At 45.0% G+C, this 27,409-nt stretch overlaps 1 protein-coding gene across 1 annotated transcript in view; it reads right to left on the bottom strand.

Annotated features, from left to right (window-relative positions):
- Positions 1-27,409, bottom strand: part of PRRC2A (proline rich coiled-coil 2A) — a 3,202,076-nt gene that overhangs the window by 23,524 nt on the left and 3,151,143 nt on the right. Inside the window, exon 31 of the mRNA XM_044082142.1 lies at positions 26,000-26,097. Within this exon, the coding sequence (XP_043938077.1) occupies positions 26,000-26,097 (98 nt within the window). The remainder of the gene's footprint in view (positions 1-25,999; positions 26,098-27,409) is intronic.

Below are 27,409 nucleotides of genomic sequence, written 5' to 3'. Positions count from 1 at the left end.
ACAGCATAGGACACAAAGAGTTGTTCTGATTTCCTGAAGGACTTTGTTCTGTCCAAATAGTAACGTAGCTGCCTATGGATGTCTAAAGAGTGTAGCAGCCTTTCCCCTTTGTTTTGAGGATTGGGGTAAAAGGTAGGTAGGTGTATGGCTTGATTTAAAGCTACCCTGGATACCACTTTAGGCATAAATGACGGGTTGTTACGAAGGGAAACCCTGTCCTGATGGAAGATGAGAAATGGCTGCACCGCCATGAGGGCCTGTAGTTCCGAAACCCTACGAGCTGAAGTGATGGCCAGAAGGAAGGCTGTTTTCCAGGACAAAAATTGCAAATCTGTTGAGGCAGCTGGTTCAAAAGGAGGCAATGTTAATTTTTCTAGTATGTAATTAAGATCTCAGGCTGGTATTGGTTGTTTCCTTGGTGGTCTTATATTCTTAGCCCCTCTGAGGAACTGTCGTAAGAGTGGGTGAGAAAATAAAGGTGGATCCGTGTTGAATTCTGCAGAAATGGCTGAGGCATGGATTTTTATGGAAGAAAATGAAAGTCCACTGTTCAGCAGCTCAGCTAGATACTGCAATACCTGAGGCAAGTTCAGTTTTCTAGGGTCCTGGCCTTTTTTCTCATTCCAAGAGCAAAACCGTTTCCATTTTGCGGAGTAAGCCTTTCTAGTAGATGGCCTTCTGGCCTCCAAAATGACATCCTGCACCTCCTTGGAGAGTAGGGTCTGTTGTGGTGTTAAGGAATTTTCCATGCAGCGAGATTGAGTGTTTTCAGCTGACTGTGAAGAGTTTTGTAGCTGTGCTGAGTCAGCAGAAGAGGCATTAGAGGCAGGGACCAGGGAGGAGTATGTGTTAGGCTCCTCAGGAGCGGGTACCAGTGTTGCCTTGGCCAATCTGGAGCAATCAGTATCATCTTCGGTCTGTCTGCTCTTGCTTTCAAGAGCACCTTGGGCAGAAGAGGCAGAGGTGGGAATGCGTAAACTGTCCATGCTGTCCAACTGAATGAAAGGGCGTCCACTCTCCAGGCCTTTGGATGAAAGGTCCTCGAACAAAACTTTTCCAATTGATGATTCCTGTGGGAGGCAAAAAGATCTATGTCTGGCCTCCCCCACGCTTGGATTATCTCTGTAAACACCTGAGGATGCAACTTCCATTCATGTGGATCTGTCATATTTCTGCTTAGATTGTCTGCCAGTGTGTTTTCCAATCCTGGCAAGTACTGTGCTTGAAGTTCGATTTGCCATTCCAGAGCCAAGTTCCAAAGAGTCATGGCTAGTCTGCACAAGGGGTATGAATGTGTTCCTCCTTGTTTGTTTATGTACCACATTACTGTGGTGTTGTCTGTTCTTATCAGTAATTGTCCTGGATGCAGGAGGTCCTTGAAAGCTGTAATTGCATTTATTACTGCTAGCATTTCCTTTTGATTGATGTGAAGGTGCTTTTCCTTTTGGGACCATTTGCCCTGAATGCACCTGTCCGTCATGTGCGCCCCCCAGGCGTAATCTGAGGCGTCTGTTGTGATGACTTGATTTGCTTGAGGCTTGCAGAATGGGAGGCCTGTGTTTGCTTGACATGCTTGGGCCCACCATAGAAATTCCTTTTGCAAACATGGAATTATTGGTATTATTGTTTCCAGACTGTGTTGAGACCATAGGTTTTTTAGGTACCATTGAAGTTTCCTCATATGCAGCTTTGCACATGGGATTAAAAGAATGCAAGATGCCATGAAGCCCAGAGCCTGCAGGATTTTCCTTGCAGTAAGCCTGGTGCATTTTGCTAGTATTTTGAAGTACTGAGTTAGTTGCCCCTGTTTTTCTGGCGTAAGATAGGCCATCTGGGTGTTTGAGTCCAAGTTGGCACCCAGGAAAGTTATTTTCTGAGATGGTGTTAGCCTGGATTTCTCTTTGTTGATTGTGTATCCCAGAGAATGCAGTAACCGTGTTACATAAGCCAGATGTTCCAGAAGTATGTGCTTGCTGTCCGCTTGGATCAGGCAGTCGTCCAAATAAGGGTAAATTTGTATCCCTTGAAGTCTGCAGTAGGCAATCACTGATGCCAGGCACTTTGTGAATACTCTGGGTGCAGTAGATAAGCCAAAGGGCAATGCAGAGAATTGATAGTGGATTGAACCTGCAAGAAATCTGAGGTATCTTCTGCAGCTTTGTCTGACTGGGACATGCAGGTATGCCCCTTGAGGTCCAATGTTACCAGCCAAAACTCCTTGCCCAGCATGGGAAGAAGCTGCTGTAATGTGAGCATCTTGAATTTTGGTACGAGTAAAAATGTGTTTAGGATGGATAAGTCCAAAATGGGTCTCCAGTCGGTTCCTTTCCTTGGTACCAGAAAAAGTCTTGAATAAAAACCTTGACCTTGTTTGTGAGTAGGTACCTCTTGTATAGCTCTCATGCCTATGAGCTTTGAAATTTGCAGTTGTGCCTCTGCCCTTTGATTGTGTGGCAGGTTTGGCATGCCTCTCATTTTTGGAAAAGTGTGGAATTGAAATTTGTAGCCTCGGTTTATAACGTCCAGGATCCATTTGTCTGTTGTGACAATATGCCAATTTCTTGCAAATAATGCTAGCTTTCCTCCCAAAGGTGCTGCCAGCTGAGACCTGCTTGGCATGGAAATGAGGGAGTCATTTCCTGTATTGTTGTGCACCGTCTTCGCCACCTCTTGGTGCTGGAGTTTGCCATTGTCGGCCTCTATATGATCCTTGTGATTGCCCTCTGCCCCTTGTGCGTCTGTATCTACCTCGTTGGGGCTTGTCAGTGGCTGGAAAGGACCAGTTTTTTGAAGGCCAATTTCTGCTAAAACGTGGTGGTTGGACCTGTAAAAAAGCTTTGACAGTTTGCATAGATTTGGCTTTTTCTTCCATTTTCCGTAATATCTCCTCAGCATTAGTACCAAACAGCACATCCTTTTGTAAAGGAGCATCTAGAAGCTTAGCTTTCACATGATCAAGCAAGCTTTGTTCCCTAAGCCAGGCATGTCTACGAATGACTGATCCTGTAGCAGCCGCTTTACTTGAGGCCTCTAGGGCATCATAGCCACATTGTAAGGTGTGTTTACCCACTTGCTCTGCACTATGCATCATATCCTGCAACTCCTTCAAATCTGGTTGTTCAGGTTGAGACATTTTATTCCTTAATTGTGATAACAGGAACTGTTGATATTTAAGCATATGAAACTGACAAATTAAGGCCCTCATGGCTAGGGTGGCCGAGGTATATACCTTTTCTCCCCACCTTTCTAAGGATCTTGACTCTCTTTCGGCAGGAAGTGGATTCTTGGCAGTAGAGGCCTTCAATCCCTTGGGGCCTTGAGAAATGGTTTCAGGGTCAGCATTATGGCTTTTGTAGAGAAATTGGTGAGAGTTAGGAACTCTGTAGTACCTATCAGGTTTGACTGGTGCAGGAGGCAGGGAATCCGGGTTAAGGCAAGCCTCCGAATAATCATCATCAAGTATGTCCAAAACAGGAGGTATCGCCAGAGGTCTGTGTTGAGGTAACAAAAGAAATTCCCTAAGTCTTTTCTTGGAATCGGAAAAGTCTTGGCCTTCCCAATGGAAGTGTTCCCTCAAAGTGTGCAAGGTTTCCCCAAAGGAAAAATCCTCAGGAGGAGATACAGAAGGAATGGACTGCTCTGCCTCCGAATCTTCAAAAGGGGAGTAAGAGTGTTCCTCTACATCAGAATGTTCTGATAAAATGGAGCCCTGATCAGAAGAGGGAGAATCTTCCTCCACTCTGGGTCTCTTGTCTGGAGGGGGTTGAGAACCCCTGATAAGAGTAATTAAATCCTCAGCCATTTTAAGCATCTGTTTTTTTAGGCATGGGGCCTGGAGAAGGGCCCTGTGCAACAGGCCTCTTGGGATGCCTGGCTTCTTTGGATTTAGTAAAGGCCTTAATAGAAAAAAGAAGATGAGGGTCTAAAGACACCATGGGTGGAAGTAGACCTGTCCACATTAGTAGGCTCAACATTAGCAATGGCTTCGGTGGTTGTAGTCTGGGAAAGGGCCGAGGTACCTGCGGTCTCTGGTACAGAGGACACCGCCAAAGGAGTGTCGTCGCTAGTCAGGGACTGCAAAGGCATCTCGCTGAGAACCGGACCACGTGTAGCCGGTTTTGGCGTGGTGTCGGTGGAGACCGCAGACCTCGCGTGTCGGTCCTTGTCCTTGCGTTTTTTGGACAAAACGGTAGTCGGAGTCTCCGACGACATTTTATAATCAAAGGCTTTACCAAAAAAGTGTTGGGCAAACTCCGCCCGACGCTTAATAGTGCGTTTATTGAAAGTAGCGCAAAAGCGACAGCCCGAGACATCGTGGTCTGGGCCTAAACAAGGTATGCAGAGGGAATGGAAATCCTTATGCGGTATTTGCTTCCCACAAGAAATACAATTATTAACTTTTTCTGACATCGGTCTGAGGCAAGAAAAGTTTCCCCAACGGGGTACTTAGCTTTAATGAAGACTTTGGTTTCCAATTTTTTCGTAATTCAGGAGCTGGCCGACCGGCACTTGCGAACTGCTTCTGCTTTGGGCACTGTGCGGCAAAAAAGACTGAAGAACATGGCGTCGGCTGTCTCTTATATACTCCGGCCTCATTGACGTCAGGAGAGAAAGCGACAACAACCGACGCCGGACCTAGACTTTGGAATTCGACCGACCGAGGACCCGCCTGACGGCAGAGAACCCATGTGTGATTACTGCAGCTGCATGCACGATGAACATCTATTAAATTAAAGAACACACAGTTGTGTATTCTCCAATCCTGGCCACGAGAAAGCAGCCAAGACCTGAATTTGTACAGATGCAAACCTGCCAGCATAAAGAGTGGATCCTGACAAAACTGTGGCAAAAGGGCAACATATTAAAAGCTAGGTACAGTAGAGTTTTTGTAGAAAATGATTATTCACTGTACACAAGGCAGAAGAGAAATAAATGTTTTCAATCAAGGAATGTCGAGGAGGCAGGTCCAAGATTCAATCTCTGTATCCAGCTGTCTTCAGAATATTTTTCTCTGGAGGATTAACGTCATTTTTTGATGCAGAATATGTAAAGGAAATACAAACATTTGTCCAACAAAACGTGACCCATCAAGCAGAAGGGGAGACTGCTTCCAATTCTTCTGACAATAAAGCAGAGACTTTGCCAAAGACACCTTTTCCACTGTTCCAAAGGAAAATGCTTGAGAGACAGAGAAAAACACAGGAGTTGGCTGGAAGAATCGGGAGTACCTTGGAACTGAACTGAAATCTGAAGTTCAGAGATGAAGATGAGCAGGAAGAAGACCAGCAACATGGAAATTTATGAATAAATGTGAGACTGCAAAGCATCAATCGAACTTGTAAAATGCAGCTGTATATGAAAAAGCAGAAATTATGGAGTTGGTTAAACTTGTGGGGGAACTGAAAGGCATTTGCACCACTTCATGTCATTGTTTGGAAGGACACGGAGGTGAGGGGAAGAGGAAGGAAAAAGGTAAGTAAAACAAGTTCTCATTTTAACAGTACTTCTATGAAACTGTTAACGATATAAATCACAAGCTTTATATTAAAACATTCTTAGTTGTTCTTGCATGTGATAAAGTTACTAAAGTTAACAGATGCCTTTTTTCCTCACTTCTGTTTTAGTATTAAGAAATGTAGGCATTACAATGCAAAAAAATTAAAAAAAAAAAAAAAAGAGAAAAAAGTTGATACAATAGCATGTTTAAGCTGACAGGCTGCAATCTTGGGTCTATATTGTAACATTGAAACTGCAAAAGAGAGCTCTTATACTGACACAGAAATACCAAACCCTCAGAATGTCGAATGGCCAAAGCATCTATTTTTTTCCCAGACAAAAAAAAAAAAAAAAAAAAAAATCGCTGGAGCCATAAAAACAAAAACAAAAAAAAAAAAAACAAAAAAACAAACAAAAAAAACAAACAGACAAAATGAAGTGTGTGGCTTTGCCTCCCACCCCCCACCCCCATGTGGGGGCTATGCCCCCAACACCCCCCCCACTTATACATACCAATTCAGAGACAGCACACCACAGTGGAGGAAACGGCAAAGTCCTGACAATGGCCCAGCAATTTTTTTCCCTGGGGGAAAAAAAAAAGTTATGTCTTACCATAACATTCCATCTGTGTTGTAGATCTTTATTCATTCATTACTGATAGGACTTCGGTTCCGTCCTCAGAACTGACACTGCCGTTTCCAAGCTTGCGCCAGCCAAAAACTCTCAGCTAAGACCTACCCATAATTCTCTCTCAGTCTCTTCAGATCGAGTTTGCCCGCCCCTATATTATACAGATAGTAAGGGAGACAGTAGGAGGATCTGTCTGAGCAAATATCTTAACCAGGAGTTCCTAAGTCCAACAGGAGTCCAGGCAGGGGGAAGGAGGGTGGGAAGTAATGAATGAATAAAGATCTACAACACAGATGGAATGTTATGGTAAGACATAACTTCTTTATCTGATTTTGTAAATCTTTATTCATTCCTTACTGAGTCCCCAGTTACTAGAGTCCTGGGTGGCCATAAGGAGGGATATTCCTGAGCACCACAGAACCAAAAGATGCTTGTCCTCTGGAGGCCAAATCCAATTTGTAATGAGTGATAAAGGTATGAGGTCTTGCCCAAGTGTCTGCTGCGCATATATCATCCATAGAGGCTCTGGAATGAAAAGCTACAGAAGTAGCCATCAATCTAGTAGAATGAGCCTTTATTCTGGAAGGTAAGGATAGTTTATTCTGGTGGTAAATGAACGTAATGACATTTCTAAACCAGGAGGATAGAGTCACTTTGGAGACATGTTTACCCAATCTGGATCCCGCAAAGGGCGCAAACAATTGATCCGTTTTCCTGAAAGATTTAGTCCTATTCAAATAAAAACGAAGCTGCCTATGAACATCAAGGGTGTGCAAAAGATACTACCCTCTGTTGAAATGCTGAGGGAAGAAAACCAGCAAGTCAATAGATTGGTTAATTGAAAATCCAGAAATGACCTTCGGCAGGAAGGAAGAGTCAGTACAAAGGGACACGCTATCCCTGTGGAAGCTCAAGTAAGGTCTCTTGACACTCAAGGCCTGTAACTCAAATACTCTTCTTGCTGAGGTAAGTGCTACTAGAAGAAGAATCTTCCATGACAAAAAATGTTATATCACATGAATCAGAAGGCTCGAAAGGAGGGCTTGTAAATGACTGAAGTACCAAAGTCAAGTCCCAGGGTTCTATGGGGGACTTGACAGGAGGTTTAAAGTGTAACACTCCTTTCAAAAAGGTTTTGCACAGACGGTGGGATATAATGAGAAGTTATGTACCTACCATAACGTTCCATGTTAGTTGTCTTCTCTCGCCTTCTTTCTTGCTGGATGGGTTCGGAGCCGATCCTCGGCTCCGACTCGGCCACTTACTGAAGCTCGAGAGCTTATTTTACTGGCTCGAGGCAACCCTATATCCCATGATGCTAGGCGATAACTCCCCAGATCTCGTTTGGAAGCTGAAAAACCTAGCATAGGCCAATAAAACAAAATCCTCCAACTGGAAGGAGGAGGAAGAGGGATAAACCCCCCCCAAAGATGGTTATCTACACTATATATATCCTAGGACACCTAGATGGTGAACAAGGGAATAAAAGGACCCTTCAAGGAAGGGAAGATCTTCTCGGTCTGTCCAGGCTAGGGGGATGGTGGTTGGGACGCAAAAAAGAAGGCGAGAGAAGACAACTAACATGGAACGTTATGGAAGGTACATAACTTCTCAATGTTAAGTTGTCAATCTCGCCTTCATTCTTGCTGGATGGGACCGCGTCCCTAGCACCTTCATCCTGGGTGGCTCATTGTAACAGACTCTTAAGAATGGTGGAACCAAATGTTGCTCTGTCCCTGGAGGCCATATCCAATTTGTAATGCGAAACAAAGGTATGAGGAGAGGCCAATGTGGCTGCTGCACAGATAGTGTCTATTGGTAGTCTAGCTTGAAAAGCTGTAGATGTAGCTAGTGCTCTAGTTGAATGGGCTTTTGGCTTAGAAGTTAATTCCCTGCCTCCGAGTTGATAAATAGATGTAATCACAGAAGACAGCCACCTAGATAGGGTTACCTTAGAAACAGGAAGGCCTTTCTTATTTTCTGCGTACGATAAAAACAGTTGATCAGACTTCCTTATTTGTTTGGTTCTATCCAAATAGTATCGGAGCTGGCGGTGAACATCTACATAATGTAGCTTTTGCTCCGCTCTATTAGTATAGTTTGGGAAAAAAACTGGGAGATCAATTGATTGATTTAAATTTGTCTGCGAAGCCACCTTGGGTAAGAAGGATGGATTAGTCCTTAGAGAAACTCTGTCTTTATGGAAGATTAAGTAGGGAGGACGAATGCAGAGGGCGTGAAGCTCAGATACTCTCCTAGCAGACGTAATGGCGACTAGGAAGAGTGTCTTCCAGGAAAGAAATTTCAATGAACAGGAGACCGCAGGCTCAAAGGGGGGGAGGATCAAGGATGTTAAGACTAAATTAAGATCCCACTGAGGTGGAGGGTCTTTGATCGGAGGCTTAAGTAAATATACACCTTTAAGAAAAGCTTTGCAAAGCTTATTGGACATGATGTTGTGGTCCGATAAGCCCGTATGAAAATTCGATATGGCTGCCAACTGAACCTTTACTGTAGAGGCAGAAGACCCTGGATGAAAAATTTCGGCTAGGAAGTCTAAGACCGAATGAATTGGGGCAGTAAAGGGATCTATATTCCTTGCCTTTGCCCAGAAGGAGAAACGTTTCCATTTACTAGTGTAAATCCTTCTGGTGGAAGATTTAAGGGAAGCTACTATGATATCCCGGACGGGATTAGAAATCATAGGAAGCCTGGCTAAGGACGGAAGTGGAGCAACCAAGCAGTGAGGTTGAGAGAATGTAGGGACTGGTGCAGCTGCCCCGACTGATGGGTCAACAGATCTGGAACTGGGTCCAGATGCCAAGGCTGTACCAAAAGATAATGATGTAGGAACGGAAACCATATCTGTCGAGGCCAATAAGGGGCAATGAGAATCAACTTGGCTCTCAAGGCGGTTGCTTTCTGAATTACTTGTGGGATTAGAGGAAAGGGTGGAAAGAAATAGAGAAGTCCCCGAGGCCAATCTTGGACTAGAGCGTCTCTGAGGGGATGGCTTGGAAGGGGGAAGAGGGTGAAGAAGTCGGGGCATTTGCTGTTTTGGGGTGTAGCAAAATGATCGCAGCAAGGAAGGCCCCACTTCTAAAAAATCTCTTCCGCTACCGATTGTTTGAGAGACCACTTGTGCGGCATGAGTATAGCTCTGCTCAACCTGTCCGCTATGATGTTGGACTTCCCGGGGATATGCGTTGCTATCAGAAACCACTGAGAGGAGATCGCCCATTGCCAAAGTCTGAGTGCCTCTCAACACAGGGGATAGGACTTGGTTCCGCCTTGCTTGTTGATATAGCACACTACGGACATATTGTCCGTTTGGATTGCAATAGTTCCTAGGGGAAGAGAGTCGTGGAGGGCTTGCAACGTTAAAAGCACTGCTCTCATCTCTAGGACATTTATGTGCAGGTGGCGTTCGAAAGGTTGCCAAGTGCTATGGACCATCCTGCCCTGAAAATGCCCCCCCCCCCGATCAGGGAGGCATCCGATGTCACCGTGGCGACCGGGGGAGGAGGAACAAAGGGTCTGCCTTGATGGACTTGAGGGGACAATATCCACCAGGACAGATGACTTTTGCAAGTTGGAGTTATCATGATCTTGGGGTGCATGGGGAGTTGCTGAAAAGACCATTGGGCGAAAAGCATCCACTGTAGAAGACGCATGTAAAAACGTGCAAGGGGAAGAAGTGTTATGGCGGCCGCCATAAGACCCAATACTTTCAGGACATACCTGGCCTGAATTTTGTCTCTCTGAAGAAGAACATGGACATGATTTTGAATATCTAAGACCCTTTGATCTGTTAACTTTGCTGAAAGTTGTACGGTGTTCAAGGTGGCGCCTATAAAGGTAATAGACTGACAAGGCGACAAGGCAGACTTTTTGAAATTTAGAGAGATTCCTAGCCCTCTGCAAATGTGAATGGTGTAAGCTCTGGCTTGGAGAAGTTGATGCCTGGTGGTGGCAGTGAGGAGCCAGTCGTCTAGATATGGAAACACCTGGAATCCTTGCCGTCTCAGGTGAGCCGTAACCGCTGCCATACATTTGGTGAACATTCTGGGGGCTATAGTGAGACCAAAGGGCAAGGCTCTGAACTGGTAGTGACTGGCCCCCAGCCGAAAGCGGAGAAACCTTCTGGAGCGCCTGTGAATTTTGATGTGATAGTACGCATCCTGAAGGTCCACGGAGCACATCCAATTGTCCTTGCTCAGAAAGGGCAGAATGGACTGTAGCGTGACCATCCGGAATCTTGTTCTCTTTACAAACTTGTTTAGTTTGCTGAGATCTAATATTGGTCTCCAGTCCCCTGTCTTTTTCGGTACCAAAAAGAACCTTGAGTAGATTCCGGATCCTATTTTGTCTGCTGGGACTGGCTGGATGGCTCTTTTTGCTAGCAGTTTTGATATTTCTGATACTGCTAGTTCCCTTAGACCGGGTGGAATGTCTGGAAGGGTTCCCTTTTGCTGAATTGGGGTTTGGATAAAGGGAATTTTGTAACCCTCGGATATGATCGACTGTACCCATTTGTCTTGAGTAAGGGAAAGCCAGGCTATTGAGTACAGCGACAATCTTCCCCCGACTGCCTCCGAAGGTGGACAATCGGGCAACATCTCAGGGATGCTGGAAGGGTTTGTCAGAGAGGCTCCCTGCTACCCTGGTTCTGCGGACCCCCTCTGCCACTAGGGCGGCGTCTGTTGTTGTTACCCCCTCTGCCTCTGGGGGTAAACTGACCTCTTGCGTCAGGCGTGACTCCTTGAGATTTGCGGAACCACATTTTCCCACCCTTCTGACCCTTAGGGTATGGTCTTGAAGGGGTGGAGAAACGGACTCCTACGGCAGAAAGAGTCTTGCCATCTTGTTCGCATCTGGTCAAGGTGTCTTTTACTTGAGGTCCGAACAAAGCCAAACCATCAAAAGGGGAATTTGTGAAGGACGCCTTGAAAGGGTCCGCGAAATTATACAGCCACATCCAGGCGTGACGCCTTAAGGCCACTCCTGTGCCCGCGGCCCTACTCGCTCCATCGGCTGCATATGAAATTAGACGCATGGAGGAGTTAACAATCGAGTTCAGGGTTCCAAGCTGTGAGTTTATTTTACTCTGGGACCCAGCAGCTGATGGATCCTGTAAGACTTCTCCCAACTCTTTGAGAATCTCTCTCTGAAGGCGGGTGAAGTGACACAAGTAATTCAGCGACCGCATGGCAAAGGTCATTGAAGAAAACATCCGCTTACCGTACCTATCCATGGTCCTAGAATCCTTATTAGGAGGATGGATAGGTACTGAAGGATCAGCTAGTTCCTTCTTGGTGGCTGAAGCCACCACCATGGCATCCACCGGTACACCTTTTGTTAGGAATTGCTTGTCAACTGGTGTTGTGATGAATTTAGATGGCCTCCGAGGGGTGGGTCCCACCAAATCCGGGGCCGACCACGCCTTCCGAGCCACTACTTCCATAAGGGGGTCGAAAGGCGGAGACACCCAGGAGGTGGAGGGTCGAGAACCAAACGCCTCCAGGTACACCGACTCGTCCTCGGAAGGATTAAGGGAAGACCAGTTCCCCCTCTGCTTTACATTTCTAGGATGTCTGAGAAAGAGACATCCTCAGAGGGGGACTTTGGGGATCCCTCTGACTCATCCAAGTCTGTGTCAGATGTAATGGACTCAGAGGTGTCAGATGTAATGGACTCGGGGGAGTCCACATGCTTCCTCTTACATGTCCTCTTATGCGGAGGCTCCGCTGACAGGTCAGGAGAAGCCTCGGAAGAGGAAGAAATTCCCAGTGGGGAAACCTGAGGCGTTGGATCTCTGGGTCCGGGAGCAAGAGAGTGGGAAGAGACATCAGCAGGCACTGTAGTGGGAGGAGCTGATGGAGCTGACCATTGACTATGCCCTGGGGCTAGTACGCTCATCACCTCGAAGGCTCCCCTATCAGAAAGGCCAGGGGGCCCCCGTTCCGAAAAGATAGGAACCCCAGGCCGCACCGACAGGGAAGGCTCCGAGGCCGATGTCGGGGCCGAACTCACCAGTGCCGACGCTCCAAGAGGGAGAACGGGGTTGGACAATGGTCCGATGCCACTCGCCCCCTCGGAGACGACGAGAGAGATCAGGCGCCCGGATCCGTCCAATGAAGGCATCAAGGAGGAGATCGGAGCGGAAGATGAAGGAGCCGAAGGGGGAGGTATCGGCTCCAACGCCACAACAGTCACGGCTCCGAGGAGCTCTGGCTCCGAACTCTGAGTGAGAGTCGAAGGAGAAAAAATAGGTGGAGTCGTAATAGCTACCGTCTGATGAGATGGGCTAGAGATCATAGAGATCATCTGGGCCAATGCCTGAGACTTTAACAGCCTACTTACCACTCTCTCAAGGTCGTGATCTGAAAGTCTGGACCTCCGAGAAGATCGGCTCCGATGGCTCCGCTCCGAGAGCAGGGGAGATCTCGGAGCTGAATGGATGGACTCCAATGAAGGGGATCTTGACCTCTTCTTAGATGGAGCCAAAGGAGCCGAGGACACGTCGGCTCCAGCCGGAGCCGAAAGTGAATGCGTGGACTCAGAGGTATCGGCACCGAGTGGTGCCGATACCGGAACCTGTGACTCAAAGGGATCGGCTCCAGCTGGAGCCGATCTAGGCACAGACAAGGAGCCAGCAGCCGAAGGCTTAGTACTTGGAGCCGACGGTTTTGCTGGTTTCGAGGGCCTCCCCGACGCAGACTTAGTCGGGGAGCCCTCGGGCTTTAACAAGCCCCTCAGTATAAGTTTGTTCCTGTGCTCCTGCAGGACTCTTGGACTGAATGCATGACATACAGAACAAGAGTCCTGCAGGTGCAGGGGTCCCAGGCAGTGAACACAAGAAGTGTGACCGTCTGTCAGAGACATTTTCTGACAGCACGAGTCACACTTCTTAAAGCCTGAGACCTTAGATTCCTTCGGTTCCTTCGACATAACAGTGTCGAGGGATCACAAAGGTAAGAGAAAAACACACACACACACTCAAAAAACTATAAAATAACAATAAAAATGTTAATAAGGATACTGACACACCCAAACACTCCACATGATCCCTAAGAAAATTTAGGAAAGGGGCAGGCTTAAGGCCTAACCTAAGAGTGGAGGGGGAGGGATATAAGGGATAAAAAGGGAAGGTATAAAACAGTAATAGAGTTAAAGGTAGTTACTAACTATTGAAAAAAAACAACTGGGTGAAAATATTAACTCAAAAGGGTGACTGAACACTATATATATATAAAGACTTACCAGGAGCCGGTAAAAATACGCACCTCGCAAGCGAAAGCGGCAAACGAGATCTGGGGAGTTATCACCTAGCATCATGGGATATAGGGTTGCCTCGAGCCGGTAAAATAAGCTCTTGAGCTTTAGTAAGTGGCCGAGTTGGAGCCGAGGATCGGCTCCGAACCCATCCAGCAAGAATGAAGGCGAGATTGACAACTTATCAGAAGAATTCTCAAATCCATTATGAAAATTTGCGATAGCTGCTAAATGCACAGTGATTGTCTATGCTGAGGCTCCTGCATGTAGCAGAGTAGTCAGGTATGGTAGGATCTTTTGAAAAGGCATTGAGAAAGGGTCTATGTTCTGATCTTTGGCCCAAGTACAGAACCTATTCCATTTACTAAAATAATTTTTTCTGGTGGAAGGTTTATGCGAAGTCAGAAGAATCTCACGGATGGGACATGAGATATCAGGGCAGCCTGGCAATCACTGGAAGTGGCGGAACCAAGCTGTGAGCTTGAGGCTGTGGAGACTGGGGTGAATCAATTCCTGAGGATGAGACAGCAGACCTTGAGATTGATCCAGGATCCACAGGCTGTGAATCAGATGAGGCCATAGGAAAGGAAACCAGACTTGACGGGGCTACTAAGGGGCAATGAGGATCATTTTGCTTCCAAACCTTAGAGCTTTCTGGAGGAATTTCGGGATGAGGGGAAACAGCGGAAAGGCATACAGTAGACCTGGGGGCCAATTATGCATTACAGCGTCAGGGCAAAGTAGCTTCTGCATTTGTTGTGTAAAGGGGAAGCAAATAGATCGCAGCAAGGCCTGCCCAAGCAGCAGAAGATCCGATCCGCTATTACAGGATCGAGAAACCACTCGTGAGGCATCAGGATGTTCCTGATCAGATTGTCCACAATAAGGTGGGAACTCCCGGGAATGTGCGTTGCTATAAGAAAACGGTTGGAAGCAATCGACCAGTGCCAAATCCTCATGGCTTCCCGACACAGGGGGTAAGACCTGGTTCCGCCTTGTTTGCTGATATACCAGACAAGTGACATGTTAGCCGACTGAATTGGTCCCGGAAGGGAGGGATGTATGGAACACTTGCAAAGCTGAGAGAACTGCCGTCAGTTCCAGGACATTTATGTGCAAATTGGCCTCCATGGGAGACCAGGTGACTTGGACAGTCTTTCCTTGTAAATGCCCCCCCCAACAAGGAAGTGTCCTTGGTCACCATGGCCCTGGGCTGGGAGAGACAGAATGGTCGACACCTAAGATTTGATTCTAGCTTCATCCACCACAGCATCTCTCTCTCTCTTGCAAAGGTTTGTAAGGTATATCATGTGGTCGAGTGGGTGGGTTAAGATCGACCATTGTGAAGAAAGGAACCACTGTAATATTCTCATGTGCAACCTCACCAGTGGTACTAGGGTAATGGCAGCTGCCATTATGCCTAAGGTTTGCAGTACAAGGTGTGCTAGTACAAAGGTCTGTGGAAGGAGGGCTTGGATCTGGTGTCTTATTTTCGAAAGCCTGTAAGGGAGGGAGGGAAGCTTGACAGGACGTTGTGTCGAAGACCGCTCCAATGAATTTGTGTTTTTGTTGGGAACATTTGAGATTTGTCCTTGTTGTTCGTAATCCCCATGCAGAGAGCAAGGCCTTGAGTGTAAGAGAGGCTGTGGGTTAGAAGATTCCTAGTCAAGGCAGTAAGGAGCCAATCGTCTAGATACAGAAACACCTGGAATCCTTGTAGTTGAAGATGAGCTACTACAACTGCCATACATTTGGTGAGCCTCGGGGGGCTGTCGAGAGACCGAATGGCAGTACCCTGAACTGCTAGTGATCGGCTCCCAGCCAGAAGCGGAGAAATCTCCGGGAGCGCTGATCCATCTTTATGTGGTAATATGCGTCCAGGAGATCTAAATAGCACATACAGTTGTCCTTCCCTAGAAAGGGGAGAATGGACTGTACCTGTGACCATCCTGAATTTTTGAGGTTTTATAAATTTGTTCAATAGGCTACGATCCAGGATTGGTCTCCAATCCCCAATCCCCTGTCTTTTTTGGAACTAAAAAGAACCTCGGGTAAAACCCGGATCCTCTCTGGTCTGGTGGGACTGGTTGGAGGACTCTTTCTTAGCAGATTTTCGATTTCTAAGCCTGATACCTCCCTCTGAATGGCACATAGGGGATTTGTTTGATGGGTCTGGGAGTTAAATTGAATGGTATCTGGTAGCCTCTGGATATTATTCTCTGCACCCAAACATCGGTAGTAATAAGTTGCCAGCCTAGTAGGTGCAGAGAAAAAGGACCTTCGACTGCTTCTAGAGCGCACTGGTAGGGTTGGCCGGAGAAGGAATCTCTAGCCCCCTGGTTACATGGACCCCCTGTACCCCGAAAGGGGCATCTTCCAGATATATTGTCCCCTCTGCCCTGGGGGGATTGGTCACCACGGGTGTTACGAAAAGATCCTTGGGATTTCTTGAACCACAATTTCCCTCCCCTTTGGTTCCTGGAGTAGGACCTCTGGGGGTGGAAAAACGTATGCCCACAGCAGACAAGGTCTTTTCATCTCTCACGTCATGCTAGTGTGTCTCATACTTTGGTACCAAAAAGTGTAGATTCGTCGGCAGGCACGTTGAAGATTTAAAGGGGTCTGCGAAATCACACAAACGCATCCAAGCATGACGTTGCATGACAGTGCCTGATGCAGCAGCTTGAGCTGCCCCCTCGGTGGTGTGAGATATCAAACGCATCGAGGAGTCTGAGATAGATTCAAGGGTAGCCAGCTGCGAGGCGAGAGTGTCGCACACCTCATCAGGCAGTACCCCCACCAAAACGTTAGACATTTCAGAAATGAGTCTCTTTGGAAGTCAGTGAAGTGTGCCAGATAGTTCAACGACCAAATGGCAAAGGTCGCTGAAGCATAGGTGTGCTTCCATAGTCTGTCCATGGCCCGAGACTCCCTGTTCGGAGGATAGAGTGTGGAACTATCTTCTGCCAGTTCCCTCTTGGTGCCGCTGCCACAACCATGGAATCAACCGTCAACTGCTTGGACAAGTTGGGCTGGTCTTCTGGGGTGGATAAAATTTTGTCCGGCCTCCGAAGGACAGGTTCTATGTTGTCCGGGGCCTTCTAGGCACGCTGCACAATCAGCTTTAAAAGCTCATCTGCAGGTGGGGTCACCCAGGAAGTAGATGGCTGGGCAGGGAAGGCCTGCAAGAACACAGATTCCTCAGAAGAAGGGTTAGAGGACTTCCAGTCTCCCCTCTGCTTGAGGATTTTGAGAATGTCTCCAAATGAGACATCGTCTGGGGGAAGACCGTGGGGACCCTTCTCCCTCATTGCAATCGGTGTCCCCAGTGATAGATTCCTCAGGGGAATCAAGGTGCTTCCTCTTGCACCATTTCTTCCAGGATGGCTCCCCAGTGGGATCTTCTGAGGAGGACTCCAGAGAAAGGGTTTCCTTCAAAAGGAGGTCTTGTGGCTCCCGTGCCCAGAATCCCAAAGTAGGGGGTTGGGACAGTTGCATGCTAGAGTGGGGTTCTTGGTGTTGATGCCATTGGTGCTGACTGCAAGCCTGTAAAGGCAAGGACCCTCTCCATCACCTGGAAAGCAGGCCCACCCGAGGAGGGATGGGAGCCCGGAACAGAGGATGACAACTTCGGAGCCAGAGTCACACCCCGCCGTGAGGAGCCCGCTGCCAGGTGAGGAGCTCCGAGAGGACTGGAAGCTGTCGGAGCTGTGGACAGATGGTGAAAGCGACAAAATAGGCACCAGACTAGGTACCAAAATGCAGACAGTCCAAACACTGCTCCAAGAGTGTACCAGCTCCAACAGAGCCGATGTAGCAAGGGAGGTTGGTGCCAACAGGAGAAACTCCGCAGTCGGAGCAGACAGAGTATGCACCGAGGTGGTTATCGGTACCGAGATCTCCGGGGCCTGGGTAGAGGACAAATAGGTGAGCATAATGTAAAGGGTTCCAAGCCAAAGGGAACAGAAGGTCTACCCGAGGTGGGCAATCCTCTAGCTGCCAGAAGCTGGTCCACAACCCGCACTACATCTTGTTCAGAAAGGCTCCTGGTGGATCTATAGGAGGCTGCTGAAGGAGAGTCAGGTTTTTCAAGAAGGGGGCTAAACTAGTGCCCCGAGAAAGGGTCATAAGTTGGAGAGTATCTGGTTCTTGGGAGAAGTTCAACCTTAGGAACTGAGGTCATAGTCTGTGGAGCCAAAAAAGCTACCAGCACCTTGGCCGGGGATGGTGCCAAAGCGGATATGGTCATCAAAGCTGGTGTCAGGACCAAGGATGGCACCAGAGACGATGGTGCCGAAGCTGGAACCGAAATAGGAGTCAACATGAGAGAGGGCACTGAGGGGGAAGGCACAGGGCCTGATGCCTAAGTGGTCTGCGCCGAGGGTGCAGAGAAGCTTGGTGCCGACTCGGTTCTTTAACTGTTGGGGATGTAGGAACAGAGTGACTCCGTTTTTCCTTGTTTCTTGGTTTTAGGAGGTGGTGAGACCACTGACCCAGAGAGCCTCCGAAAAAGGCGTTTTGACTAAACCTTTCAAAATTAACTTGTTTTTGCGCTCTGCTAGAGTGCGATTACTAAAACTAGAGCAGAAGTCACAAGAAGCATTTATATGGTCCACGCCCAAACAAACACACCGAGCATGACCATCTGAGTTGGGCATCTTTCGCACACACTTGTCGCACTGTTTAAACCCCTGTCATTGTACTGACAACAAAACTACCCAGAAGGAAACAATAAGGGAAAAGAAAAGGAAGTGTTTTTTTTTTTTTTTTTTAAGAAAGATAAAAAGGGAAAGGAGAGAGTACAAACGATGGTATTTTGAAATATCACAAGTGGTAAAAAGAGGGCCTACCAAAGGTAGGAGAGAGGGACTGTACCAACAATGCTAAAAGGTTAACTACCAAAGGCAGAGAGTAGGAAATAGAAGCAGGTTATAGGTGAGAGTAGAAAATAGCGAAACTGACTAAAAAGGGCAAAGTTTTGAGAAAAAACTACACAAAATACTCAATTTCCACTTAGCTTTGAGAGAAAGAGGCTAGGCACATCTGATGAGGAACGCGGCAAACGAGATCTGGAGAGACTATGAGAGGGACATTATGGGTAGGTCTTAGCTGAGAGTTTTTGGTTGGTGCAAGCTTGGAAACGGCCGTGTCAGTTCCAAGGACGGAACCGAAGTCCTATCAGTAATGAATGAAGATTTACAACATCAGATTCACTGTTGTGACCATTCGACATTCTGTCGGTTTGGTTTTTCCATGTTGAAATAAGAGCGTTCGCTCTTTTGAAGTTTTAACATTACAATATAGATCCGTAATCTTGGGTTGTTAAGGTAGAGGATAGTGTGCAAAAGTAAACAAATCATAATATATGTAGATCTGATAAGTTTTCTCTTACTTTGACATAAGTGAATGTCTGGATTAAGACCCCTGGCTTAATTCAAAAACAAGATTTAAGTTGAAACAAGTAAATAAGAGAACACTGAATGTATGAAAGTTTTCCTTTAGCAATAAATGCTTCAGCTTGTCTTTAGAAGCCTGCAGCAGAGGACTACACTTTCTTACATTTCTATGGAGCAAGCTGATAATGTTGTTGTTGTTGTTTGTCTTTTCGGCTTTGCCCGGTTATGGGTCGCCACAGCGGAACTCCGGCCCGCTAATGATTGGCAGTTGATTTTTTTTTATGGTGCCGAGTTGCCACTCCGACACCCAACCTTCAGCGAAGGCACACCCATTCACGCATGTCTTTCGGAGGCCACTCGACCGTGGGGAGGACATGCAGACTCCACACAGAAGGCACTCAAGCCGAGAATCGAACAGAAGTTGATAATAAGGCAACAAAAAGCCAGCACTGGTTTCTTCAAAGTTAAAAGGTAAAATGTTTTGAAAGCATGCAAGTTGTTTTTCACATCTGGGAAGGAAATAAAGATAAAAAGAACAGATATCAATCAGTGTAAGCAAAAACAACAACATGCATCTTAACATTGTTAACAGGTTAATTAAGGCCTGTGTTTGCAGCCGTCTATTTTGGATAATTGTTCCTATTAGGAGGGTTAAACATTATTTGAAGACATACATAGTTTTGTGTGTTCGTGTTAAGTTAACAAGTTATTCGGGTGTTCTGGGATGTGTTTGTTTTAATGAAAACCTTCAAACAGAAAAAAAAGTGCTTGTAAAAATGTGACATAGGTTTCAATGTTGATGATGATAAAAATGTATAAAGGATTAAGATTGTGGAGGGTGCAGTGTTCAACAAATTCTCCTTGTGTGTGTGTGTGTGGGGGGGGGCTGCACCCCCCCGCCCATTTATACATACCAACTCCAAGACCGCACTACAGTGGGGAAAGGGCAGGAGTTATTAGGGAATATAGAAAGTACTCCAGAATTTATAGCTTCTAAGTACCTACTATGTTCCGTTCCTTTCAAGTTGGCAAACTATGATCATTTGAAGGAATTATTTACAATCATATGGCCGTTAGATGAAGGGTACTTTCAATGGTCTATATACGATGAACAGCTGCTCAGGGAATGTTCAGTTTGACCATTAACCAAAGACCCTGCTTTCTCACCTACCTGTTAAAAAAAAAAAAAGAGAGGAATTTAAGGAATTTGCAGTAGAAATTATACAGGAGTGATTAGGGAAGATAGAAAGTACTCCAGAATTTATAGCTAGTGAGTGGGATAAAATGAAAGTGGACTTTAAATGGGGTAGAAATAAAAGCGAGAGAGATTGTTAAGAAGTAACGAGAATTATTTAGAAGGGATGACAAAGGTTAAAGTATTGCAGACTATGAGGAATCTCTCAGCGTAACAAGAGGCGCAACTGCAGACTGCAAAAGAGAAAATAAGAGAGTAGCTGGATAAACTGTATGAGTTTAGAAAGATTGCAACTTTTTTTTTTTGAGAATAACCCCAGAGCACAAAAACTTTTGGCACAATGACTTAGGCAACAGAAAGTAGAAAGGGTTGTTGCCAAACTTAGGGAGCCTACAACAAGAAGAATAACCAGAGATCCTGAACAGGTATTGGAGATATTTCAGAACATTTATGAAAATCTGTATAAAGCAGAGAAGTGGGGAAATCAAGAAAAAAGGACAAATGGAAATAGTTAAGGAAGGCTTAAAACGCTGTTTTGGGGGTGGAGACTTTTTCCTTTGAATGCTTCCAGGAGGTCCCATACCTGCAAGCCTTACACCAGACTACATTCCATCAAGAGAAGCCTAACCCAGTCACATATCCTTGCCCTCTTTCTCAAAAGCTCTTTCAACAAGAGCAGTGGCTTCTTCTAGAGTTTGCTTTCTTTCCCAAAAGCTCTTTCTACTAGAGTAGGAGCCTCTTTTGGGACTTTCTACAAGGGAGTAGAATTCAGGTTAATTCTGGAAGCATCTGCCTCATCTTTAGTGCACACTAAAGATTAGAGAGTAGATGCTTTTTTTAATTCCAGAGTTGACTTCTCCAGGGGCAGTCCTTTCTGGTCTCATAGACAGTTCTCAACTCTCAGCCATCCACCCTTGTCCCTTAAGCATTGTGAATCACCCATCTATTTGGAATGCTGCAGCAAAGATTTCGGTCATGACATAGTACAGCTGTGTAAGAACTTACCATAACAGTAGATGTACTACTCATCACTGTTGTATTCCTTCCCACCCACCTTCCCCCATTCTTTTTCATCTTTATCCTTACTTTTACTCTACTGCCCTGGTTGTCAGCCTCTAGGACCAATGGAGATTTTTCTTTATTCTCATTTTTCCCTTTCTAACTGACCACTTTCTTCCCATATGTCTTCAGGTTGCTAGCTTGGAGATAGTTTGACGATTACACTCCTACATCTGTTACCTAAGCTCACAGGCTGAGGTCCTACATTGGATGTACAGCCAATAGAATTTTTAGGCTTTGGTACCACAACTGGATGTCAATGGCAAGAACCCATCTGTCTGGGACACTGCAACAGTAATACATCTAGTGCTATGGTAAGTTCTTACACAACTTTACTTTCTCCCGGTTCATTTACCTTAACGGGCGATTACTACAAATGCCCCACAGACTGGCCCCGCCCACATAGGACAAGGGATCAGTAATCCACCGCAACATTCCTGCAAGTCCTGTAAGATGGGTGGAAGAAGATGCTACTGGTTATGGGGAGAAGGTGCAATGCCTTGAAGGAAGGGAGTACCTTCCAGATCATTCTGTAACCCTGTTTGAGGATGGTGAGTACCCACTTGTCTGTTGTGATCATTTTCCAATTTTTGGTAGCAAATGGGAGTCTTTTGGAAAGGGGAAAGATGAGACCATTGTGAGGAGGAAGATAGTTATACTGATTTACATGTGAAGGGAAGCCACCTGATCTGGGGTCCCTTTCAAGTTTGCCTGTAAACCTCTTTCTGGGTGTTGTCTTGTGTTTCAGAGGTGGCCTATGCTCTCTTCTGGCAAATGAAGTGGACTTGGCAAAGTAGTTTCTCGTATCTGGCTATAGAGGTAAGAAAAAGTTGGCTGCAATCCTTCATATTTTTGCCTTGCTCTTGTAAAGTTTTAAATAAATTTGCTGTCTGCGGTAAAAACAAAAAGATCCTTAATCTTTTTTTGTGGTTTTCTGACGAAGTTTTAGTATTGACAAAACAAAAGCACTTTTCTTGGATTTTATACAGGAAATTATTCATTAAAGCAAGTTGGAATTATGTTTGGGGTCTGGATTCCTTTTTCTTCGCTTGTTTAAAGTTTGTTTTTCATTTTTCACGATGCACCCAAACAAAAGATCCCTGTCAAGAGGGAAATCTAGGAGTTTTGCCTTAAAATCTTCAGTGTGAAGCTGAGTGCATAACCATGCACTTCTACTAATAACTGTGCCAGAAGCAGCTGTATTTATGCTATGCCTAACCACCTGAATGGCTAGGGCAACCAAATCTGTTTACAGTCTGACCCTGCATTGTCATTAACAGTCTTATTCAGACTGCCAAGGATGGACAGAAATATTTCGTCATCTGGGTCGAAATTAATGGACCTGAAGACTAGGGTGGAAAAAGTATAGACCTTTTTTCCCCACCTGTCCATGGCACTGCTGTTCTTGTCTGAGAGTAGGGCATTAGCATTTGGCAGATGTTTAGATGGTTTGTCTGAGGCTAAGGAAATGGCTGTAGGTTCCACAGGAAGGTTGTAGATGTGGCTTGAGCCTAAATAAATAAGCCTCTGGTAGGACATGCAATTTGTCTGCTGAAGAGTAACAAAAGGAGATACAATCAGAGATCCACTTAGCTAAGGTAATTTGGGTGACCTTTTGCTCCAGTCTTGACGGTGAAAAACTGATAAACAATCATACATCCTTACAGAAAGTTTTAGTATGATACAAGTCAAATCTCAGTTTTCTCTGAGCATCCAAACAATGCAACAAATATTCTCATTTATTAGCTTACTTAGGAAAGAACACAGGTAAATGAATATATTCATTTAAATTATTTTACGTAGCAATCTTACACATGCACAGTTTTGTTGTGATACCCAGTCCTGATGGAAAGTAATATAGGGATCTGGGGAAGAAAACATGTTATTGACACCATTATGGCTGAATTAATGGCTACCAGAAGAGCAGTTTTCCGTGACAGGAATTTGATATTAACGGCTCAAAAGGCAGTCGCGTCAGAGTCTCCAATATAAAGTTCAAATCCCTATCTGGGGCCAAATTAACTACTGGAGGGCTGGAATGAAAAATACCCTTGATAAAGGTCTTACAGTAATGCTCTGTAGCTAAGGAATAAATTTGTGAAACCTTCATGGCAAGAAGAAATTGCTGCTAAATGTACCTTAATCAAGGACTAACTCGGTCCTCTGTTATACGAGCTCTGTCAGCAAAGTTAGCACAGATTCTAGAGAGGCTGATGCTGGTGAAATTTTTGATCGCTGGCTCACAGATAACTTGTTTCAGTTTGTAAGTTCTCCAGTTTGAATTTTTCTGAGAAGCTGTAATAAGTCTGACAATATTGGGACAGAACAGTGCATTCCTGGCCATTACCAGAAGTGGAAAAACCAAGCAATTAATTACACAGGGAGACTGAATGCCTGGATGAGGATATGCCCATATGGGTGACTTAGCAAAACGGAGCACTGAGGAAGAACAAGTGGGGGTCTCTCCTGCAAGTGAGGCCAAAGCACATTGAGCCCTGTAACTCTTAGCTTTCTGTAGTAGTCTTAGTATTAGTGGAAGAGGTGAAAAAGAAAAGAAATGCAGGGGCCAATCGTAGCAGAAGGGTGCATCTCTGGGTATCAAGTCACTTCTGAGGGAGTATGTTGAAAAAGTAAGAGCACAGGGCGTTGAATGGTGAGGCAAAAAGATCACAGCAAAGTCTCCCCCACTTCTTGAATATGAAAGATGCCACTCTGCCATTGAGAACCCATTCATGGGGTAGCAGTATCTGTCTGCTTAGTCAGTAATGATGCAGAAAAACCTGGGTATATGTGTTGTTGTTGTTAGAGGACACTAGGTCGCCTACTCTCATTGCTTCCCTGCAGACTGAATAAGATTTGGTTCCTCTTCGCTTGTTCACATACCATACCACTGCCATACTGGCTGACTAGAAGGCAACTGCATCTCAAGAGAGCAAGTCCTGAAATGCTTGGAACACTAGTAGGACTGCCCTCATCTTGAGCACAGTGATGTGCAGACAGATATCTTCCAGTTCACAAAGCCTCCCACTGTCCAATCCAGGAAATGCCCCCACTTGAGGGCAAACATGTGAATGGTAACCACTGACAGCGACATTAACTTCATGAAGGGGGAGCCTGTCAACAGACACTGTTTTCATCCACCAATTTAAACTCCGACAACCCTCGATAGCATGATTTTGTGTTACGCTGTATGACTGGATTGATTCCACTGTATTTGTAGTGACCACTGCAAAATCCTTAGATTGAGCCTGGCATGTGGCACCATTTGAATCGTTGATGCCATGACTGCGAGAATTTTGAGAACCTGAACTGCTGATGGTCAGTCCTACAGGAGTAGTGGTGAGATGTCAAATTATGGAAACCTCTTTTCCTACAGCAGAAGCACCAACTGTCTGCTGCTGTCTAGACAACAGCCTATAAAAAAGTATGCATTGTGACAGTTCAAGTGGGGATTTGCTCAGGCTTACTATTATCACCAAAGACAAGCAACTAAAACAAGTAATGTCTTAGACAGGGTTGTCAGGAGCCAATTGTCTAAGTGTGGGAATATCCTGATTTCCATAATATCCTGACTTCCATAACTCGCATGTGGGCTGTGAATACACCCGTGAATTTGGTAAACTTAAAGAATGTTCTGGACCTCTCATCTATTTTTGTATATAGCTAGGAGTCTTAAAGATCACGTCCAATCCACTGCCTGGTGACACGGCAGCATAGATTTTACCATGACCATCCAGAATTACACTCCCTCACAAATTGGCTGACCTGATTAAGATCCAGAATCAGCCTGAAGTCCTTGTATTTTTGGGCACTAACAAGAACCTAGAGTAAAATATGGACCCTCTCTCATCTGGTGAGACCTTGGAATGGAGTACAGCAGCCTGTCTATACAATTATCTTTACCCATGAATCTGTCATGAAGGCCATTTATGCTGGAGTGTGTAAGCAGAGATGTACAGTCAGAAAAACCTTCAGGGATATAGGAGCGGAATACTGAAAGGATCCCTACCACCCTGGTTACTAGAACCACCTTTTTCTCTGGGGCAGTATAAAGACTGAAAGTCCTGTCTACTTTCAGAACCTCTGTCTTGCTGCTGTCCATGCTGGGGCTGCTGTGATTTTCAAAACTACAAGTTTCTCAGCACTTTCTGGTTCCAATGGAAAGTCCCATGGGGATCTGCAATCTCAACTCCCATGGCTCTTGCATTTTACCTTCCTTTCCTTTGCATCTGCTGGAATATTCTATGCAGGACAACCATCAAGGACATCAGTTTATTTATGAAGTAAATGTTATGCTAAAATGTAGCTGCCCCCCCCGCGAAATATTCAGCAGAGTTGTACCTGGTTCATTTAGCTTCTGGTGCCATTACCTGAACTGGTGCCCCTGAACTCTAAGATGAGGAGCAAAATACGTCAGTTTCCCAAGCAGATGCTCAGCACCTATGGAGAAGCAAGAGCCAAATCTTCCCTGATCTGCACTCCTTCAAACTGAGGAGCAAAATGCCCTCAAACTAAAGCAAATGGGCTTGTTACAACGTATATCATGCACACTAAGTGCTGAAGGAAGACCTTCAGTCCCGACTGCAAAAGCAGTAACCAGTATTTAGATATGAATGCTAATACTGTACTACAGACCAATCAGCATCTGCAGATCATGCCCCACTAACACCTTCAGCCCAGGGCGTCTGCCCCCTAAACCCAATCTTAGTTACATTTCAGATAATTAACACAATTAAAAAAAAAAAACATCACCTCATTTTAAATATTGCTATATTACATTTAAGGAGGATCTTACAAGTACAGTCCAGGTCTCAGTACTGCTGAATAATAAAAATGGTATAAAATTGTATAAAATCAAGGACTGCAACAAGTAATCAGCAGCAGGAGTCTGGTGAGGAACATGCATATAGACTTGGCAGATTTTTAAAATTATTTGTAAACTGCTTACCTGCTCATAAACGGTGTCTGAATGTTCTGTGCAGGAATTCCATAGGAACTAGACGGTTTCCTATAATCTTGAAAGGCCTTCATCTCCACAGGATGCAACTAAAAATACATATATAAATTTATAAGTTCTGCACTACTATATTAATATATTTGGAGATGTGCAGTGCCAGCAACTGCATCCAGTGAAAGCACTACAGTAAGGAGTAGCAGCGAATAAGAAACAGATTTTCATTTTAACCCAGCCCTGTAAGAAAGGCAAGTAATTAACTTTACCCAGTCAAGGGAACATCAACCTAACACATTTTCCATCAATGTAACAATGATTTTAAATGCACTAAAAAACAAGACTAAAATTGACTGCTAATTCAAATGTTGACCCAAAATTTTGTTAATCAGGCTGACTAAGGGCAACCTGCAGGCAGATTACCCACATGTAATGACTGCAACAGTGAAACACTAAGAACATCCCAGAAAACACCACAGAGTGAAGCAGAAATCAATACAATGATAGTTTGTAAGGAAATATCTGGAATGCATTGAATAAAGCATCATACAGTGCAGAAATATGAACACATTATCCTGCTTTATTTCAAATACTTTCTTACACAAAGTCTGTGTGGAAAAGGACACAAGCAGTATGTTGTCATTATGCAAAATATGGTAGCTGCCAGAGTAATATAACATAAGCATGATGTATTATGAAGGTACAGTTAGAGTGACAATTTTAATACAGCAAACTGTGCTGCAAAAAAGGGCTGTTTGTATTTCTGGCGGTTTTCAGCAACTATCTTTCAAAGTGTAAATATTTCTGTTTTTATGAAAATTATTTATCTACTATGGGGAAAAAAACATAAATGGACTCTAAGATGACTGCATCATAAATACAAACTTTCTATATTTATGCAAAGCAGAAGTTTATACCAGGTGTAAAAATGACACCAATCACAGTAATGGAGAACTGCAAAAATGGTTATACTATCAGATTTGGATAGAGAACACAGATATGTGAGGTATGTAACAACTGTAAGATCAGATCTTAGGGCAGATCATGTTTAAGACTTGGAATGACAAGTACCAACAACAAGTACTTGGGTTACCTTCCTAGATCTAGTAATGCACTATTACAAAAGCTGGTTCATCCTCCTTTTTCTCAGATTCTTGCTGAATAGGGAATACATTCTACTTCCAAGAATGAGAACCTGTGACCAGCACAACTTTGCTACGATAGGGTGCAGTTTGAGATATACACTTGGAGCCTGTAGATCCACAGAACCATGTTTCAGATTACCAATAGGGAAAGAAGAGAGGGATCTCTTGTGATGCAACTGTTTATTTGGAAAAATAGCATAGCTGTGCTAAGAACATTCTCACAGATGGCTAAACTATCACAGCTATGCATCCTTCCCATCTC

Source organism: Protopterus annectens, chromosome 9.part0 (assembly GCF_019279795.1).
Source record: "Protopterus annectens isolate FY-2018-M chromosome 9.part0, PAN1.0, whole genome shotgun sequence".
NCBI classification, from domain to species: domain Eukaryota; kingdom Metazoa; phylum Chordata; order Ceratodontiformes; family Protopteridae; genus Protopterus; species Protopterus annectens.
This window is presented reverse-complemented; position numbering and strand designations above follow the sequence as displayed.